Source organism: Eubalaena glacialis, chromosome 6, assembly GCF_028564815.1.
Source record: "Eubalaena glacialis isolate mEubGla1 chromosome 6, mEubGla1.1.hap2.+ XY, whole genome shotgun sequence".
Classification (NCBI taxonomy): Eukaryota; Metazoa; Chordata; class Mammalia; order Artiodactyla; family Balaenidae; genus Eubalaena; species Eubalaena glacialis.
In genome coordinates this window covers 3,214,327-3,233,656 of record NC_083721.1, presented here as the reverse complement: position 1 = coordinate 3,233,656, position 19,330 = coordinate 3,214,327, and the positions used below count along the sequence as shown (strand labels likewise).

The 19,330-nt window shown below is 54.5% G+C and overlaps 1 protein-coding gene across 2 annotated transcripts in view; it reads left to right on the top strand.

The window, feature by feature from the left end:
* The first annotated feature begins 842 nt into the window (after nucleotides 1-842).
* Nucleotides 843-19,330, top strand: part of PDE9A (phosphodiesterase 9A) — a 99,480-nt gene continuing 80,992 nt past the window's right edge. For both annotated transcript variants that reach the window (XM_061192834.1, XM_061192833.1), the window contains exon 1: nucleotides 843-955. In XM_061192834.1, the coding sequence (XP_061048817.1) occupies nucleotides 887-955 (69 nt within the window). In that variant the 5' untranslated portion in view covers nucleotides 843-886. The remainder of the gene's footprint in view (nucleotides 956-19,330) is intronic.

Here is a 19,330-nt window from a genome sequence, read left to right as displayed (position 1 = left end):
CCCTTTTTTCCCACACTCCCTGTGGCAATTAACAAGGGGGGTGGGGACCAGAACAGTGCTGAAACCAGCAAATAGCTGGTGGCTGGGTAATCCTCACTCTGGCTACATCAAGGACAGAAATAAAATTGCCATTTCAGCTCTGGGTGCAGCTGGAAAAAGCTTTCACTCTCGAGGATGTACAGAAAACTTAGGGGAAGGAGGTACATGAAGGAGAGGAAACTTTTCCCATCTCCTATTGAAATTAAATGAGAATGGCACTCACAGCAGGGAGAGCTGGAACCCGGGGGGGATTCTCCTAGCATTAAGTGGTGCTTGGGTTTAGGTCGTGACCACCAATAGCTTACGGCCCCATGCCAGCCAGGTGCTTGCTGATGATGGAGTAGCCACCTGCGGCAAAGGAGTCCCAACTGGCAACTGTCCACTTGGGGAGGTGACCAGCCCTGTGGCCAGAGGGGGTCGCTATGGGAATCTGGTCACATGGGGAGGTGACCAGCTTTGCAGCCAGAGGGTGTCACTCGCTATGAGCACCTGTCCAGAGGGCACTTGGAGACAGGCTGCCCGCTTGGCCCTGTCCCCAAGGCGGCTGGACTCAAAGGGAAGATGAGGGGGTGTGCCTTAATGTGGGAGGGGAAGAGAAGGGAGCGAAGATAAGGGAGAGAGGAGAAACGGGGAGAGAAGGGGAAGGAGGGAGGAAGGCGGAGTGGGGGAGAGGAGGAGGGGGCGGGGAGAGGAGGAGCCGAGCCGGCGGCACGGGCCGCGGCGGCGCGCTGGTTGGCTGGTCCCCGCGTCCTCCCGCCGCCCGCCCCCTCCTCCCACTCCCCGCCCTCCCCGCGGCGGCTGGCGTCGAGAAAGTACAGTAAAAAGTCCAAGTGCAGCGCTCGTCAAGATGGGAACGGGCTCCTCCAGCTACCGGCCCAAGGCCATCTATTTGGACATCGATGGACGCATTCAGAAGGTAGCCCCCTCCCCAAGCGTCCCAGCCCGGCGCGGGCGCCCTCCCAGCGCGCGCCCTGCGGTGCCAGCCCGGCGGCGGCCCCTCCCCGGTGACAGCGCGGGGTCCCGGAGGCGGGTGGGGGCCGGCCAGGGGGCGCCGGCGGGGGAGGGGACGGCGGTCCAGCGAACCGGCATCCGTGGAGCCTGCTGCGGCCCTCGACAACTCGGGCCGGGGGTTGGTGGGGCTCTGCGGGGCAGGTGTCCCCACGCGCGGCCCCGTGGAAAGGCGCGACTGCAAGGGGGTATTTTTTCCATTTCGTGGGCAGAGCTTTCTTTGTAACAGATCTGATTAGGCTGAGTTCCTCCGTTCAGAGGCTGGTCCGTTAAGCCTTTTATTTCCGGTGGAACACTCACCCCGGGAGCCGGTGGGCAGACCTGCCGGGCAGAGTCCTCCGACAGGGAGGGTGCCTGGAGCTCGCAGCCCCTGTGGGGACCGGGCACTGCTTCCCGGCCACAGGGAGCAGGTTGTCGGGGGAGGGGGTTGGTAGAGGCTGGCTCAGCAGGGGCTGCTCATCCCCCACCTCCTTCAGTTACCCATCCCAGCAGGTGGTCGGCTCTGACCGCCAGGGGGTGACCCCGGGGCTGCTCTACCTCCTGGGCCTGCAGAGAGACTGGGTGACCCTCTGGACCAGCTTTACATTCAGAGCATCTCCTGCTTCTCACTGGCAGAGAGGGACAATAAGAGAGCTGGCTTGGAGGGGGCTTCTCTAAGCTCCCCCTAAGGTCTTGGACGCGGGGGACAGGGAAGGCCACAGTGAGGGAAACGCTCCCAAATCTCAGCTGGACGTTTCAGGGAAGCCCTGCAGCTGCTGCGGCTCACTTTGCTCTTCTCAAGGTGGCGCACCCCAGAGCTGGGAAGCAGGGAGAGATGCCCCAGCCAGGCACGGAGTAGCCTCGGGGGCTCGGGTGTCTCCGGTTCTCACACAAGCCTCTGCCAGCTGCCTCACTCTCAGCCCATCCCCTGCTTGATCCCAGGAAAGGAGAAGTATGGGCTCCCCTTCTCCCACTATAGCGCGCTTCATTGGAACCATGTAACGGGGAACAGGAAGCAGCTGAAACAAGGGCAGGTGGTCCACCCCTCTTATTTCATCAGCACAGGGCAGGTGGTGACCTGATGCAGGACTCCCCCCAGGTCCCCTGACTTCCAGGGCTGGGCACCTGTGACTGCACAGGAATTGAACAGCGTCCCCAAAGGAAGAAAGGGCCCTCCGCTGAGTACTTCCCTGCTCCAGCATGGACACACATGCACAGACATGCACACACCTGGGCACACTCGTGTGCCCATGCATTCACACACAGCATGCACATAAAAATATGTGCACGCACCACGTGTAAACACACACAAGCACACATGCATGCACACACACAGGCAAACATGCACACCTGCGCACAAGCACACACGCTTTTTCTACCCCAGCAGAGGAGAATTATCAAAGATTGGCCCTTTTTATCTTTGGAAAGAGGTGAGATGAGATGCTGTCACCATCAGAAGTGACAGTTCCTTCCCAAGAACTTCCCAAAGGTTTCCCGGAGAAATTCAGTGGGATGTGGGTGAAAAGTGGAAGAGAGGGTCCAGAGGGAAGTGAAGGTGGAGTGACGGGCTCAGCTCAGCTGTCACTGTGGGCATTTTGCGGCTGAGATGCTCGAGGTTTGGGTGACCTCCACGAAAGCAGCCCTGCAGGTGGCCCTGGGAGACTGCGGGCACCTGCGCTCAGAGGGTGCTAGATCTGATGTTGAGTGCTGGTTCCACCACTTTCTGTGATCCTGGGCATCTAACCCTTGGCTCTTCTGAGCTGGCCTCCTGGTCAGTAAAGTGGGACAAAAACATCTGCTTCATAGACTGTCGTGCACAGTGAAGGAGGCCATGTAGACAGAGTGCCTGGAACACTCTGGAACACAGCGGGCGTGATGCTCTCTCTCTGTTTCGTCCATGCCCTTTAACTAATACAAAAGGGGGGAGGCAGACCGTGGTCCTCAGATCTCTGTCATCTCTGTCACTGCTTCTTGACCTTGCTCTGCGCCCTCTGCCTTTGTTGCCGGCCCTGTTGGGGGACCCTGGCTGCACCTTTAGCCCTGGGGGAGAGCCGGATCATTTGGGGTTCCAAGCATGTGCTAGAAAGTCCTAACCCCGCGCTCACCTCACACTCGACACCCAGCAGCATTGTTGGGACTTTCATCCTGGGTTGAGAGCTCCTACAGCAATGCTTCCAGCGGCTGCGGTTTCTTTTCTTGAAGTCCCAGGCACTGGATTAAATCCTAAAGTTCCCAGCATGCATTCGTGTTCTGTCTCCCGTTTATCCCCATCCCATCTCCTTTCCGGGAAAGGTCACTCTTGAGGGGAGAGCCCCGCGGAGGCGGAGTCGGGGGATGAGGCAGGTACTGCTTCTGGCACGTGTGATGTTCTGTCCGCCCCAGCGTCCCTCCCGCGGCTCCCACGTTGTTTCTGCTCCCTGTCTGTCCGGTTCCCCGGCTCCTGGTCCTTCCACGCTCCCCCCAGAGAGGGGCCCAATGGGGAAGAAGAAGATAACAGTCAGAACAGTGGCTTCTGCAGACGGTATCTGCTCCAGCAAAGCTTGGGGTGCAGACGTAACGTTGTCCGTTCGGACAGCCAGCCAGCCTCCCCGTCTGAGGACGTACCCGTAGTGATCATACCGTAGGTGTTCCGCGTTCTTAGAGAAACCGTGGCGGCCCTCGGGAGGCTGGTTCACTGCTTCCTTGGTGTGAAGGAGACTCCAGCACACACGGTCACTTCACCTGCTCAGGTATCAAGTGGGAGGCCGCCACGGGGATCTGGGGTCCACTTGAGGGGTCTGTGTTCCATCCGCGGGATTCTCCTGCAGAGGTTGTGCAGAGGAAGCTCAGAGGGCAGACGTGGCTTATCTTCCCGGGTCTGGGTCCTTCCTGGGTCTACACAGAAGCAGCATCCAAGGTGGCTGGGAGCCATGCCAGGAGCCAGACAGCGGTCCTGTCCTAAGCACCTCCACTACCATCCCCACGGCCCCGGGTTAGTTACCTCACCTCTCTCTGCCATGGATTTCTCCACGGTCATGTGGGGGTGCTAGTCGTGCTGTTTGTTGTAGGAATCAAAGCAGACAGGGCACATAGCTTAGTTATCCAAACGAGTTTACTGAGCAGCTGCTATGTGCTGAGAGCGCGGATCCAGTGTGAATGGGACATTCGTGATGCTGGGTGAGTCCCCCGGAGCCATGGCCCCTCTGCCCCCTGCTTCCCCCGGGAGGGACAGATAGTAAACTGCCACTGTTGCAGGGTGCCTGGTGACGTGCAGGACACAGCGGGATTTGGCTGGGGGAAAGGGGCTCTGATGCCGGCCGTACATGGGGTCCAATGAAGAGGTTTCCTTCCTCAGAGGAGACTGGCGTTGTGGGGAAGGAGCCCTTCTCGCAGACTGGGTGGCCTCAGGAGGACCCAGGCTGGGAACTGCCGAGTGGCCAGGGCTGCAGCCTCACGCGGCCAGCAACGCCTCTGCACGCCTGTCCCCTTCGCCTGCTCCTGTACCTGCCAGGGGGGCAGGTGGGACTTGGTACCTCCCAGCCCCAGGTGAAGGAAGAGGGAGTGGGAGCCCCCAAGCCCGGAGAGCCAGAACCGCAGCTCCGAGGACTCCGCTTTAGGAGCTGATGCGTCCTCTCCCTACCCAGAGGGCTTGCCGTTTCCCTCCGCAGCTTCCCCGACCTCAGAACCTGCTCCTTTCTCCCACCCGTGTCCAGAGGAAGGATGAGCTCGGCTGGGTTGCCCGGGGCATGACGGGACGATGCCCTTGGCATCAGGGAGCTTGAGGGGTCCTGCCTGGTGGCACGTCCGGGCGTGGGTTTGCCCACCTCCTGAATGAGGCAGAGTGAGGCCTTTGTGGGACCCCCGGACCTGGCCTTGGGCTTGGGTTTGGTGAGAGGCCTCATCTGGGCAAGACTGACCATCCTGGAGACCATGATAAGTGCCGTTGAAAGGGACCGCCTGTTGGCGCATCACCCTGGTCTAGCGGCCCCCTGGGGGACAGCCCCTCGTCAGGTGCTCTGCTGGGCCCACCCTCGGCCTCTCTGAGTTGCCACGTCCTTGTTCCCGCCTCGCTCTGCAGCTGGAACTCGGGTCTTAATGGGCGATCAGCCACTTGAGTTCTACTGAGTTGTTTCTGCTCTAAAACAATGGAACAAATGAGAAAAATCCAGAAGGAAGAGCAGTTAGAGCATTGGAAAGTTGTTAAAATGTCAACAGAAGGCTGTTCCCAGTTCCTAACGCCTTGTTGTGGTTGGTTCTCCCCGCCCCGTGACTGTGCCCCCTTCCCCGCTGGGGCTAAGCCCCCGTTTGCCAGGCCTTCTCTCCACCCTGCTGCCCTCCCCCCAGCCTGGCCCTGTTGACACTTGGGACCCCAGGCCGTGAAGCCGGCATTCAGCCCCCGTGGAGCTGCAGGGCCGGGCCTGCCATCCCCTCCCCAGAGGTTCCCCCGGGGCTCAGGCCCTCCCTCCTCCCTGCGCTGGGAGCCCCGGCTCTGCCCGCTCTGCCGCAGTCTCCCTGTGCCCCCCTGCCCTGCTCTGGCTCTGCTCCCTCCGAGGACGGCAGCCTCCACTGCCTCTGGCACAGACACGAGCCAGCGCTTCAAGCTGGCTGCTCATCTTCAGCCTGTTTGTTGCAGGGTGCACCTGCCCCCGTCTGGTCCAGCGCGGTCCGCATGGCGGGGCCTGGAGTCCCTCCCTGGCTCGTGGAATGTCTTTCCCCTCCTGGAATGGCCGGCTGGCTGCCTGGTGAAGCCTGGTGGAGATTCCCTTTTGCCCTCAGACGTGTACCTCTGCTTTGCCCCACGCTCAGAACATCCCTGCCCTGCCGACCGGAAGGGTCTATGCCCGTTTGTACAGGGATGCACCCCCTGGCCAGGCAGACCCAGCGAGTTCTCTGGGCTTCTGCACTGCTGCCCTCTCCCCATATCACTGCCAGGTGGACAGCGCCTCCCCTTGGTCACCCTCCTCAGTCCCAGCGAAGTCGTTTATCCTCCTTTTAATGTTCATAATGTAAGAGCTTTAAAAAGATATTGAAATGGTAACAAGCTCATTGCAACCAAGGGAAGTTGGAGAAAGGGGGTCATTCCATACCCTTTCAGGGATTCCGGTGCAAATGGAGGTATAGGGCTGGTCGTGATGGGGAGAAGACCCAGCCCCTCGCCTGTGATGACCCTCTGTCTGCAGCTGCGCCAGAGCTGGGCTGTGAACATTGATGTCTCCATTTTCAGTCTCTTTTTCAACAAGTAGATCAGCCACTAAACCAAGTCAGCCTGACTCCTGAGATGCCGTATCAGGTGCTTCCAAGTAAGATCTCTTGGAAACTCAGTCTCTCAAATTCTAGCCCGAGGTCGCGGAGAACTCAGGAGGCTGCTGGACTCCCTCCTTCCCACTAGCTACGGTCGAAAACCTCTTAAACCAGACACTTTCTGACATCCGGACTCCCCAGCACGGGGTTGGCTGGAGGCCCGAACCTCTCTAACGTCATAAGGGTTGACGGATAATGACATGGAGACCTTGCCGGCTAAGTGCAGGGCGGCCGGAGCTGCTCTCGGCGGTCACGTGGAGGGGCGGAGGCCGTGGTGCTGGACAGACAGCCTCTCAGCGCCCGGCTCTGCCATGGAAAGGTCACCTTCTCCTCGGTGAGGTGTGTGCAGTGCCGGCGCCCCACACGGGGCGATGTGGATGGCGCTGAGTAGCACACGTACAGAGCCCGGGGCGGAGCTGGCCACCCGGGGAGGTTCAGTAAGCACGTCCTGCCCCCCGGCCCCCTCCCTCTGCCCTGTCCACTCGGAGACTCTGGAAGAAGCCTTGGCAGTGCCTTGGTGTCCTCGGTTTCATATCTGTGAGCCAGCCCACTGTGACAGACAACCACAAAGAGGGGGGCAGTGCCAAGGCCCCGAGACCCCGGGCCACTGCCCAGGGCACCTCCCTCTCCGACCCGGCAGAGGCGAATCTCTTGCCCTGAGCGAGAGGGCCAGTGGCCTCACCAGACCCCTTGTGGGCTGAGCGGCTGCTTGGCCTCAGAAACGTGCAGAGTACGGCTCTGAGTGTCAGGGAAGAGAAGCAAGGGCAGGGCGCCCCGTCAGACAGCTTCTGGGAACCCTCATTTTGCACGCTTAGCCAGGATGCTGAGCGCTGTGCCAGCCACGGGGACCCCGACACAAGCCCGGCAGTGGGCAGAAGGGGCTAGGCAGACAGGTAGCTTTGGGTCACTGCAGGCTGGGGCCCCACTCCCCTGTCCTGGGTTTGTGGTTGGTTTGCAGGTGGCAGGCTGCACTCCTGGGGACTGGGGGAGGTCTTTGGCAAGAAGGGCTGAGAGGGTCCCCAAAAGACACAGAGGGACCTCAGGTGTCCATGTCAAGGCAGCTGCAGCCCAGCCCTGCCCCAGTGAAGGATTCCTCCATGCTCCCATCCCCTCCCCTTCGGCCGGACAGGCCATGAGATGGGAGGGGGGCCCCGGCAGCCCCCGCCCAGGTATAGCAGAGGTTGGGCTCCAGCCTGGAGGATGGCTCGCGGCCAGTGCAGGAGGCATGTCAGCCGCCCAGCTCGAAAGACGTTGAGATGGAGCCATAGCCTCTTGCTCAGCTCCTTGGGCTAATTCCTCCCACTCTTGTAGTTAAGTGTTTGCATTTCCAGGGTTCTGAATCTTTTTGAGAAAAAAGTATTCTAAGGTAGTGCACGCTTAAAGATCCAGCTGTGGGAGTATAAAAAGTGCACCCGTCTGTCCCTGGGCACCAGGTTTACAGCCGTGCTGTGGGTCACTGTACAGTGCATTCAGGTGCCTTGGAAATGGCACCAAACATTTTCAATCTCAAAAACATAACCTCTGCAGTCGATGGTGTGGTTATTTGCCTTGGCCGCAGCCCTGCCTACCTGTCCCCCACCCCATCACCCCCACCGGGTACCACATCTCCTTCTCAATTCCCAGAGCTGATCACCCGATGGGAACTTCTGCCTGAACAGAAACTCACAGCACCTCTGAAAACTCGGTCTTGACACAATTAAAGAAGAGCCAGAACGTTCTGTTCAGTTGGCTTTAGATGCCCTGCCTAACATTTTTTTTAATTTTTAAAAATCGTAGTAAAATACACATAGCATATAATTTTATCGTCTTCGCCATTTTCAGTGTACAGTTAGCGGCATTAATGCATTCACATTGTTGTGCAGCCATCACCACCGTCCGTCTCCAGAACTTTCTCATTTTCCCAACTGAAACTCTGTCCCCATTAAACACTGACTCCCCGTCCCCCTCCCCAGCCGCCCGGCAACCACCACTCTACTTTCTGTCTCTGTGACTCTGAGTCCTCTTGGGACCTCCTATAGGTGGGATCATACAGGATTTGTCTTTTTGCGACTGGCTTATTCCACTGAGCCTAATGTCCTCAAGGTTCATCCTTGTTGTAGCAGGTGTCAGAATGTCCTTCCTCTTTAAGGCTGAATAAGATTGCATTGTGTGGATGGACCACATTCCATTTATTCATCAATGAATTTGCCTGCTATCTTTTAAACCTGAATCATTTCCCCTCTTATCACCTCATTTTGCAAAGCGTAGGTCTGTTGCAATAGTGAATTATTGTGTCTTCTGGAAAACTTTGTGTTCCCGAAGCCCTCCCGCATTTCCTGGTCCTGGTCCTGTTCATCTAGGGCGGTTGTGTGCGGTGTGGTCTCTGAAGTGAAATGTTACAGGCGGGGACAGGAGTCAACTGTTCAGGGAAGACAGATGCTTTTCAGATTCAATTACACTCAGTCCGTTTACCAGCAACATGACGTCACAGTGGAGAGCACGGACTCTGGGGCGGGGTCGTCTGCGTTTGCACCCGGGAGTGTGTGGGCGAGTTACGTGCCTCGGTGTCTCCGTCTTTGAAGTGGGGGGAAGCCAGCGTCCACCTCGCAGGGCCGCTGTGATTAAATTCAAGCATGCGTGCTGAAACGGGGTGGCGTGTGGTGTATGCTTAGGAAGGTCGTGTTATTTTTACTTGTTTGTTTATTATTTATGCATGTCATGGATTCAAGCCGCCGGATCTCCGTGTCTGGCTGGGGGAACCTTCCCGAGACGTGTGGCCCCGTGTGTCCTGCCATCGTTCCAGGCACAGGGCGGTGTGTCCAGGAGTGCTCTGTGGAATGAGGGGGCTGGCCCAGCCCCTGGGGTGTATCCCGCTCTGTGATACCCGGTGACTGTGTTCCCCAGGTCGGCCCCCAAACCTCCCTCCTTCCCCCATTCTTCCCAGCAAAGAAAAGCCCGAAATGCCTTTCATTTCTCCTCCGACTGTTTCTGAGGTGGCGCCCCATCAGGACGGCGGTGAGGAGGGAGGGCGGGGGAGGGGGACGTGACCTCCCAGTGCTCTCGGCTTGGACGCACTAGGACCACCAGTCCCGATAGTGACGTGGGGCAGCCCGCCTGCCCGCACGCTCTCCAGCTGCATTCGGGTTTCCAGGCTTCCGGTTCGTTTGTTTTGCTGGAGGGGATGGTAGCGGTACCCGCAAGCACGTAACAACAATTTTACAGGCGAAATAAGCCCTGCCGTGGAAACGAGCGGTGTTTGGACAGTGCTCGGCTGGTCGCCGTCCCCTGCAGCCCCAGGAACACTCTGCTGTCTCTGTCCCTTGGATGCTGGCTGCGCTCCCCCAGCCCCCATGTGCAGCCTGGGAGAGCTGCTCGGCCCTGGGCGATCTGTCACAGGCAGACCCTCCTCGGTTTAGCCGAGAGGGAACACGGCCGCAAGGAAGAGCGGCCACCGCCCTGCAGTCACCACCGCCCAGCTGCAGGCTCCGGGAACCAGGGTGCTGTCCAGGTGGGGTCAGGCATCCCCGAGGCCAGCTGCAAGGTGCATTGATTCATTCTGTAAGCGGAACGCTTAGCAGACCTAGTGATTGAGGCTGGCTTTATCCTCACAGCTTCTGCCTTGGGGATTGTTTTTGTTTTTACATTTATAGCCTTACAAATAACAGAAAAAGAGGCAGTGCATTTGACATGATCATCTAGAGATCTCCAATAATCTCTCCACCTGCAATTCCCATTTGCAAGAACAGCTAACCCAGAGCGTCGTTCCTTGTTACGTAAAGGCTGACTGCCGGCAGAAGCGGCCGGGCGTGGCTGGCGGCTCGTCTGGAGCCCGTCTGCCACGCGCACCAGTTCCAGAGCGCTTCGGGGAGCAGCCCCCAAAATGTTCGCGCTCAGAGTTGTGTAATATAAGCGTCACAGGGGGAAAAGTCAAGATGTGGGCAGTGCTTAAAGCCTCAAAATTCATGGTCACACATACTCTGAGATCTCTCAGTGAAGCTTCTTATGTAAGCCTCAGATGTCTTACCGTCACTATTAATAACAGAAAAAGAGCAAACACAAGAAACAGTAGAACACGTGACTCAGAGATGACTTAAGACGTCCCCCTGGAGCCAACAGGATGTGCAACCATGGTCCAACATGTATTTGAGACCCATTTTGCGGGGGGGGGGGTGTTTTGAAGGCTGAGCCCCGAAGAGCAGAGATGGGAGATGGCACCTGTGCCCTCCTGGCAAAGACGGCCCAGAATATTCCAAGGGGTGAGGGTCGGAGAGGCACTTCCTGTGGCAGAGTTATAAAGGGGCACGTGTAGGAGCAGTGAGTTTTCTCCAGGAGTATTTCTTGAAGCAGTGCTGCTGGCACCAGGCAGAAAAGGTGGATGAGATGGGTCACAGCCTCAGGGACGGAGAGGACACGCCCATGCAGGTGATGCCTGGGTGATGGAGGAGCAGCAGGCCTGAGGGTGATGAGGTGGGTGGGCAGAGGGTGAGGGCGGCCCTTCTCAGAGTCAGACTCAGCTGCCTGTCCTGGGCACCTAAGATGTTAAGCCTGATCATCAGGGCCCGATTCTCAGGGCTCCCGTGAGTGAGCCTGGAGGGTGTGGGCTGCGTGCACCGGCGGACATGGCTGATATTCTGAACCATAGACGTGTCCAGACCTCGTTCCACATGCTCCCCTCTCCCTGCACCCCTACTTTCCCCCCGGAACGTGACAGCATGCCAAGCCCTGCACCCTATTTTTTCCGACTCGTCCTGTACACGGCATCTCCCCTCCCAGGCCTTTCCCCGAAGCCCAGGGCCTCTCCAGGGATGGGGGACTCTGGGCCTCTTGGGCACTGGTGCTGGAGCAGCGGGCCCCCCCCCTACGTCTGGGGTTTCTGACTCGGTCTGCGGCCCTGTGGTGACCCCTCCCCACATGCTCCAGAGGGACAGCTCAGGCAGCCCCCAGAGGACGCAGGTTGGGTCCAGACACCACAGGGCCCCATCGAAGCCTCCAGCTCCCACCCCACCCCCGGAAGTGCCAGGCTTGGCTTCTGGAAGAAAAAGCCAGGGTTTAGTGGCTTTCGGCCAACCGCTGTGAGCCCCAGGCATCAAACTAAAACTAGTGAGCCCCAGAGGGATTGTTTGGTTCGGTGCAGAGGCCGCACGGGTGACACGGCCTCCACACGCTGGGTGGCACGGGTGCCGCGCGATGTGGGACAGTGAGGGTCTCGGCGTGGCCCAGGAGACACTGTGCCCGGCTGATGTTACATCCGGGACGAGCACCCCCGAAAGCGCAGCCACACAGCAGAAACCCCGATCTTTGGAGGCACTTGTAGCAGCCGTAGAGGATGCCCGCGGGGTTTTTCTCCCGGTGGTGGACGCCGGCCTCCTCCTGGAAAAGACACAGGACGATGGGGCTTGGACCCGCTCAGGGCCCCCAGCATCACCCATGCCCAGAGACATTTCTTTTCTGGCAGGAAAACTGTGCTCAATTTTTCTAATGAAATTTCAAGCAGTAAAAAGAAAAGGAAATACAGGAGGCGATGGAGGGAGGGAGGAAGGAAGGCCGCCCCCCACTGCAGATGGAAGCCTCTCGGCTCCCCCACGCCCCACGGCCAGCTCAGCTCACTGGACTTTCTCCCCCAGCTCCCATCTCAGTGCACACGCCACTGTTCGCCAGGGCGCCCGCGTGACGACCCCAGGTGCCTCTGGCCCGTTCCCGCCTGCCTGCGTTGTCACCTCGTCCTGTCTTTGTTCCCGTGGGTCCCCACTGTTTGGGGTGAGTTGTGTCCCCCCCAAAATATATGCCCATGTCCAAACCCCCAGTACCTGTGAATGGGACTGTGTTTGGAAGTAGGGTCTTTGCAGATGTAACCAAGGTGAGATGAGGTCATGCTGGTTGAGGAGGGGCCTTTATCCCACGTGACTGTGTCCTTTAAGAAGAGGGAGATAAATGTGCACATACAGAGAACAGAAGGTGGAGGTGGAGACTGGGGTGATGTGTCCACAAGCCAGGGAGCCCCAGGGGTTGCTGGCCGCCACCAGAGCTTGAGAGAGACGAGGACGGACGCTCCCTGAGAGCCTTCAGAAGGACCCAAACCCGCCATCACCTTGACTGCAGCCTCCCGGCCTGCATAAACTTCTGTGGTTTTAAGCTGCCCGTTTGTGGCACTTTGTTACGGTAGCCCCAGAAAACTCATACAATTGCCTCATTTTAACTTCATTACCTTTTGAAAGACTTTCTCCAAATACAGCCCTCCCCCGAAAGCCTGGATCGTTCTCTGGAAAGGGCTGAAAGGCGCAGCTCCCCTAGAACCCTCGGATTCCCGGTTCATTCCCACTGGGAATGACAGTGGAACGTGGACGCTTGCTTCCCAGGACAGCCGAGCTCTCTGGCCTGAGCTGGCGAGAGGGGCCCTTCCCGCCTCCCGGTCACAGGTCTCGCTTTCCCGCGGTTTCTTCTACATCTTGTCTTTTCGCCCTTCCCCGATCCCCGCCACGCTCACATTCTGCCTTGAAACAGGGCCAGAGGGACTGCATGTTGGGGGAAGGCTCCCCATGGGTGGTCCCCAAGGGGCTTCGGCCCCAGGGCCTCCCCTCCTGCCCCCTCCCACCCGGGGCACCCAGGAGCCCTGACCCCAGGACGGGCCTCCCGGGACCACACTCGGAGTCCTGATGCAGCAGAGCCGAGACAGGCCCGGGAGACGCGGGCAGGGGAGCAGGACGAGGGCCCACCGAGGGGAAATACAAGGGTCGTGGGCCACGAGCTGCCTCTTACTGGGGTTAGATCTCGAGAAGTAAAGCAAATGTGAAGCAGAGAGGCGCCCTCAGCCACGCCCTAGCGTCAGGCAGCCCTCCGAGTCGAGCTCCGCCTCGGCACATTTCTTGTTCTTCCGGCTCCTCGCTTTGTGCGTTTTCAGTCCCCTGTGATCCATTATTTACAGCAATGGAGCTTGGCCTCAGACACTAGAAGCGAGAAAAAACAGAAACAAAGCAACCCCTAAAGATGACACGAGCGGTGAGTGGGTCAGCCTTAACAGATGGGTTCAGGGTGGAGGCTGCCGCAGACCCGAGCGGGAAAATGGGCCCTGAAATCCCGCTGAGCCTCAGAGCGGCCCAGAGCCTGAGCAAGCGGGGGTTTACAGAGTCCGGGTGGCCGCGTCCTGCCGGTGAACATGCACACATCCAGGACAGTTCCCACGACTGGACAGTTCCCGGGCTGTTTCCCTCCAGCCTCCCCGCCTCACCAGGCCCGCAGCAGCTCTTAGGGGCTGAATCACAGCCTTTGACCCGCTCCCGAGCTTCCGGTGTCTCCGCCCTCTAACCCGTGCTTCCCTGGCCCCGTCCTGCAGTTTGGTCCCAATCCTACAGACACTCCATGCCTCATGCAGCTTCAAGGACTCCCATCACCTGCGAGAAAAGATTCCAGCCTTCTCAGAATGGAGGCCAAGGGGTTTGTTAGCTCCCTGGGACTGCTGTAACAAATCGCCATGAACAGCATGACTGAAAACAACAGAAATGTATTCTTTCACTGTCCCGGAGGCCAAAAGTTCTAAATCAGTGTGACGGGGGTCGGAATCAAGGTGTCGGCAGAGGCCCTGGGGGAGAATCCGTCCCTGCCTCTTCGGCCTTCTGCGGCTGCCAGCATGTCTTGGCTTGCGGCCTCATCCCTCGAGTCCTCAAGGCCAGCATCTTCCAATCTCTCTCTGCCCCGGCTTCACATCACTTTCTCCTCCATGTGTTGTCGGCTCTCCCTCTGCCTCCCTTGTGATTCTGTGATTTCATCTAGGCCCACCTGAATAATCTGGGATAATCTCAAGAGCCTTAATCTAATCACACCTGCAGAGACTTTGCCCCGTAAGATGATATTCACAGCTTCCCGGAGTTAGGGTGTGGGTATCTTTGGGGGGTGGGGCATTATTCAGGGCCTACGGGGCTCTCAGCCACTTGGCTGTAAACACATTCTAGCCTCAGCTCATAGCACGTTTCCTCAGCCCCACAGGCTCTCCACACAAGGTCACTGTGCCCTAAGCCCAGCGGGATCTTCGGTCTAGAGTTGTGGGTAGGGTGGAGCGAGGTGATCACACTTTCCCTTCACCTCCAGGCTGATTCAGCCTGCTCCTTGAGGCCTCCCCGTCCCTCGAGGTCGGCCCTCTTTCACAGATGTGTCCTGTCTGCCTTTGTTTTCGTGTGTGTTGTGGACACCATAGCCTCCTCTGCTGCCAGGTACCTGTCACAGGCAGGGTCTTAGACATCTCTCTGTTCCCCCCACCAAATTTGTCTCTTCATTTTGATTGCATTAACTCGTGCTGCACTAGGCAAATGTGCCTCTCAAACCCTGTCACCTAACAGGCTGCCTCGACTGCCTCTTGTGTGTTGGACCCCAGAAAAGGTGCGTGAGGGAGAGATGAATCTCAGGAAGCGGTGGTTTGCTTCAGAACCTCAGCCTCAAATCACCCCGCACCCCACCATCCCCTTGGCTGCTTATCCAGCGGCCCCGGAATCAGCAGACGGCTTTGCTTCCAGCAGTGCCACGTGCTGGTTGTATGATCTTGGGCCTCAGTTTCCACATCTGTAAATGGGGCTAGTACCTGCCCGGCAGACATTTGTGTCATGCTCACCACATCCCAGGTATCTTGGGACGTATTTTATAGAGGCTGTGCATCTTCCCTAGATTGCAGATGAGGAAAGTATGCAGTGAAGAGGATAAGGAATTTGCCCACCATCCCAGAGTCCGTGAGAAGCAAAACTGGGCGTTGAACAGGAGGGCAGGCTTCGGGCTCTGTGCGGTGAATGTGCCTCTCCAGGAGAAGGAAAAGCCACCCATGGGGTGAGGTGGTCATTCCAGTATCTGGGGCTCAGGGCAGAAGCTGCCCAGGGGAGCCCCGCAGCACCGTGAAGCTGGCCCTGTCCACTCTGAGGTTGAGATGTCTAAGACCAGAGATGTTGGGAGACTTGCCTGGGGCACACGGTGTATTAGAGAAGGAACAGAGTCAGGTCCTGGAAGCCCAGTTCAGAGGCTTTTCCTCGGCCGGTTCGTCACGGCCTTACAAGCTCTGCAAGGGCAGTGAAGTTGGTCTTTAGGGACCTCTCTCTGCATTTGTCCCAAACTCACCCTCCCACAATTCCAGGAGGCTTTGCATGTGTGCTGCCCCCCGAGCGTGTCCATAATTCCCAGCTTCACCCACACCTGGTCTCCATCATCTAAGACGGTTTATCGCACTGAGCCACCAGCTCCTCTCTCTTCCCTCGGCCTGACCTTCACCCACTGCTGGACTCGCAGTCGCCCTTCCTTTTCATTCCCACTCACTGGTTGTGTGAACCTGGATGAGTTCCTCCACTCTCTGACCCTTAATACCTGCAAAATAGGAATAACAGTGCCCACCTTTAAAGCTTGCTTTAAGGATCAAAGATAATGCGTGTTCTTCAGCAAATAACTGGCAAGAAAAGGGGACCATGTCTCACACAGACACACACACACACACACAGTCATTTTCAAGTCAGGATCCACACAAGACTCACATGGTGCATTTGTTTGCTGTCTCTCTTGGTCTTTCTCTATCCATTTGTTTCATCCCTTTACGTTCCTTGCCATTTTATTGGTCAAAGAAGACATATAACTTCTTGTTCTCAAAACATGCCCTAAGGATAGATATCTGACAACCTGAGAAGTGATAAGGGAGATTGTTGTCAATTTTATTTCCATGTGATAATCGCACTGTGGCTATCTTAAACTGTAAGAAAGAGATCTTATATTTTAGAGATCCACACTGAAATACATGGGTGAAATAATATGATGTCGAAAATGAGCTTTACAATAACCCCAGTGGAGGGAGAAGTCGGGGGACAGACAAAGCAGGATGGGTCTCGCGTTGAGAGTCGTGGAAGCCGCGAGGTGGGGAGTGAGGCCCCGTTATGCCAGGCCTTCTGCTTTTGCAGATGTTGGAGCATTTCCATTATACAAAAGTTCCTTTTTTTTTTTTAGAGAATGTGTGTAATGCGTCTGGCTCATAGTAATAAATGGTAGTTTTCGTTATTATTTTTATTTTTTTAACACCTTTATTGGAGTACAATTGCTTCACAATGGTGTGTTAGTTTCTGCTGTATAACAAAGTGAATCAGCTATACATATACATACATCCCCATATCTCCTCCCTCTTGCGTCTCCCTCCCACCTTCCCTATCCCACCCCTCTAGGTGGTCACAAGGCACCGAGCTGATCTCCCTGTGCTATGCGGCTGCTTCCCACTAGCGATCTATTTTACATTTGGTAGTGTATATATGTCCATGCCACTCTCTCACTTCGTCCCAGCTTACCCTCCCCCCTCCCCGCGCCCTCAAGTGCATTCTCTACGTCTGCATCTTTATTCCTGTCCTGCCCCTAGGTTCTTCAGAACCTTTTTTTTTTTTAGATTCCATATATATGTGTTAGCATACGGTATTTGTTTTTCTCTTTCTGACTTACTTCACTCTGTATGACAGACTCTAGGTCCATCCACCTCACTACAAATAACTCAATTTCGTTTCTTTTTTATGGCTGAGTAATATTCCATTGTATATATGTGCCACATCTTCTTTCTCCATTCGTCTGTCGATGAACACTTAGGTTGCTTCCATGTCCTGGCTATTGTAAATAGAGCTGCAGTGAACATTGTGGTACATGTCCCTTTTTGAATTATGGTTTTCTCAGGGTATATGCCCAGTAGTGGGATTGCTGGATCATATGGTAGTTCTATTTTTAGTTTTTAAGGAACCTCCATACTGTTCTCCATAGTGGCTGTATCAATTTACATCCTCACCAGCAGTGCAAGAGGATTCCCTTTTCTCCACACCCTCTCCAGCATTTATTGTTTGTAGAATTTTTGATGATGGCCATTCTGACCAGTGTGAGGTGATACCTCATTGCAGTTTTGATTTGTATTTCTCTAATGATTAGTGAGGTTGAGCATTCTTTCATGTGTTTGTTGGCAATCTGTAAATCTTCTTTGGAGAAATGTCTATTTAGGTCTTCTGCCCCTTTTTGGTTTGCATTGTTTGTTTTTTTGATATTGGCTGCATGAGCTGCTTGTAAATTTTGGAGATTAATCCTTTGTCAGTTGCTTCATTTGCAAATATTTTCTCCCATTCTGAGGGTTGTCTTTTTGTCTTGTTTATGGTTTCCTTTGCTGTGCAAAAGCTTTTAAGTTTCATTAGGTCCCATTTGTTTGTTTCTGTTTTTATTTCCATTTCTCTAGGAGGTGGGTCAAAAAGGATCTTGCTGTGATTTATGTCATAGAGTGTTCTCCCTGTGTTTTCCTCTAAGAGTTTGATAGTGTCTGGCCTTACATTTAAGTCTCTAGTCCATTTTGAGTTTATTTTTGTGTATGATGTAAGGAAGTGTTCTAATTTCATTCTTTCACACGTAGCTGTCCAGTTTTCCCAGCACCACTTATTGAAGAGGCTGTCTTCTCTCCATTGTATATTCTTGCCTCCTTTATCAAAAATAAGGTGACCATATGTGCGTGGGTTTATCTCTGGGCTTTCTGTCCTGTTCCATTGATCTATATTTCTGTTTCTGAGCTAGTACCATGTGTGTACTAGCATGTCTTATAGTTTTCTGCATACAGGTCTTTTGTCTCCTTAGGTAGGTTTATTCCTAGGTATTTTATTCTTTTTGTTGCAGTGGTAAATGGGAGTGTTTCCTTAATTTCTCTTTCAGATTTTTCATCATTAGTGTAGAGGAATGCAAGAGATTTCTGTGCATTACTTTTGTATCCTGCTACTTTACCAAATTCATTGATTAGCTCTAGTAGTTTTCTGGTAGCATCTTTAGGATTCTCTATGTATAGTATCATGTCATCTGCAAACAGTGACAGCTTAACTTCTTCTTTTCTGATTAGGATTCCTTTTATTTCTTTTTTTTCTCTGATTGCTGTGGCTAAAACTTCCAAAACTATGTTGAATAATAGTGGTGAGAATGGACAACCTTGTCTTGTTCCTGATCTTAGTGGAAATGGTTTCAGTTTTTCACCATTGAGAACGATGTTGGCTGTGGGTTTGTCATATATGGCTTTTATTATGTTGAGGTAAGTTCCCTCTATGCCTGCTTTCTGGAGGCTTTTTATCATAAATGGGTGTTGAATTTGGTTGAAAGCTTTTTCTGCATCTATTGAGATGATCATATGGTTTTTATCCTTCAATTTGTTCATATGGTTTATCATCACATTGATTGATTTGCGTATATTGAAGATTCCTTGCATTCCTGGGATAAACCCCACTTGATCATGGTGTATGATCCTTTTAATGTGCTGTTGGATTCTGTTTGCTAGTATTTTGTTGAGGATTTTTGCAACTATGTTCATCAGTGATATTGGCCTGTAGTTTTCTTTCTTTGTGACATCTTTGTCTGGTTTTGGTATCAGGGTGATGGTGACCTCATAGAATGAGCTTGGGAGTGTTCCTCCCTCTGCTATATTTTGGAAGAGTTTGAGAAGGACAGGTGTTAGCTCTTTTCTAAATGTTTGATAGAATTCGCCTGTGAAGCCATCTGGTCCTGGGCTTTTGTTTGTTGGAAGATTTTAAATCACAGTTTCAATTTCAGTGTTTGTGATTGGTCTGTTTATATTTTCTATTTCTTCCTGGTTCAGTCTCGGCAGGTTGTGCATTTCTAAGAATTTGTCCATTTCTTCCAGGTTGCCCATTTTATTGGCATATAGTTGATTGTAGTAATCTCTCATGATCCTTTGTATTTCTGCAGTGTCAGTTGTTACTTCTCCTTTTTCATTTCTAACTCTATTGACTTGAGTCTTCTCCCTTTTTTTTCTTGATGAGTCTGGCTAGTGGTTTATCAATTTTGTTCATCTTCTCAAAGAACCAGCTTTTAGTTTTGTTGATCTTTGCTATTGTTTCCTTCCTTTCTTTTTCATTTATTTCTGATCTGATCTTTATGATTTCTTTCCTTCTGCTAACTTTGGGGGTTTTTTTGTTCTTCTTTCTCTAATTGCTTTAGCTGTAAAGTTAGGTTGTTTATTTCAGATGTTTCTTGTTTCTTGAGGTAGGATTGTATTGCTATAAACTTCCCTCTTACA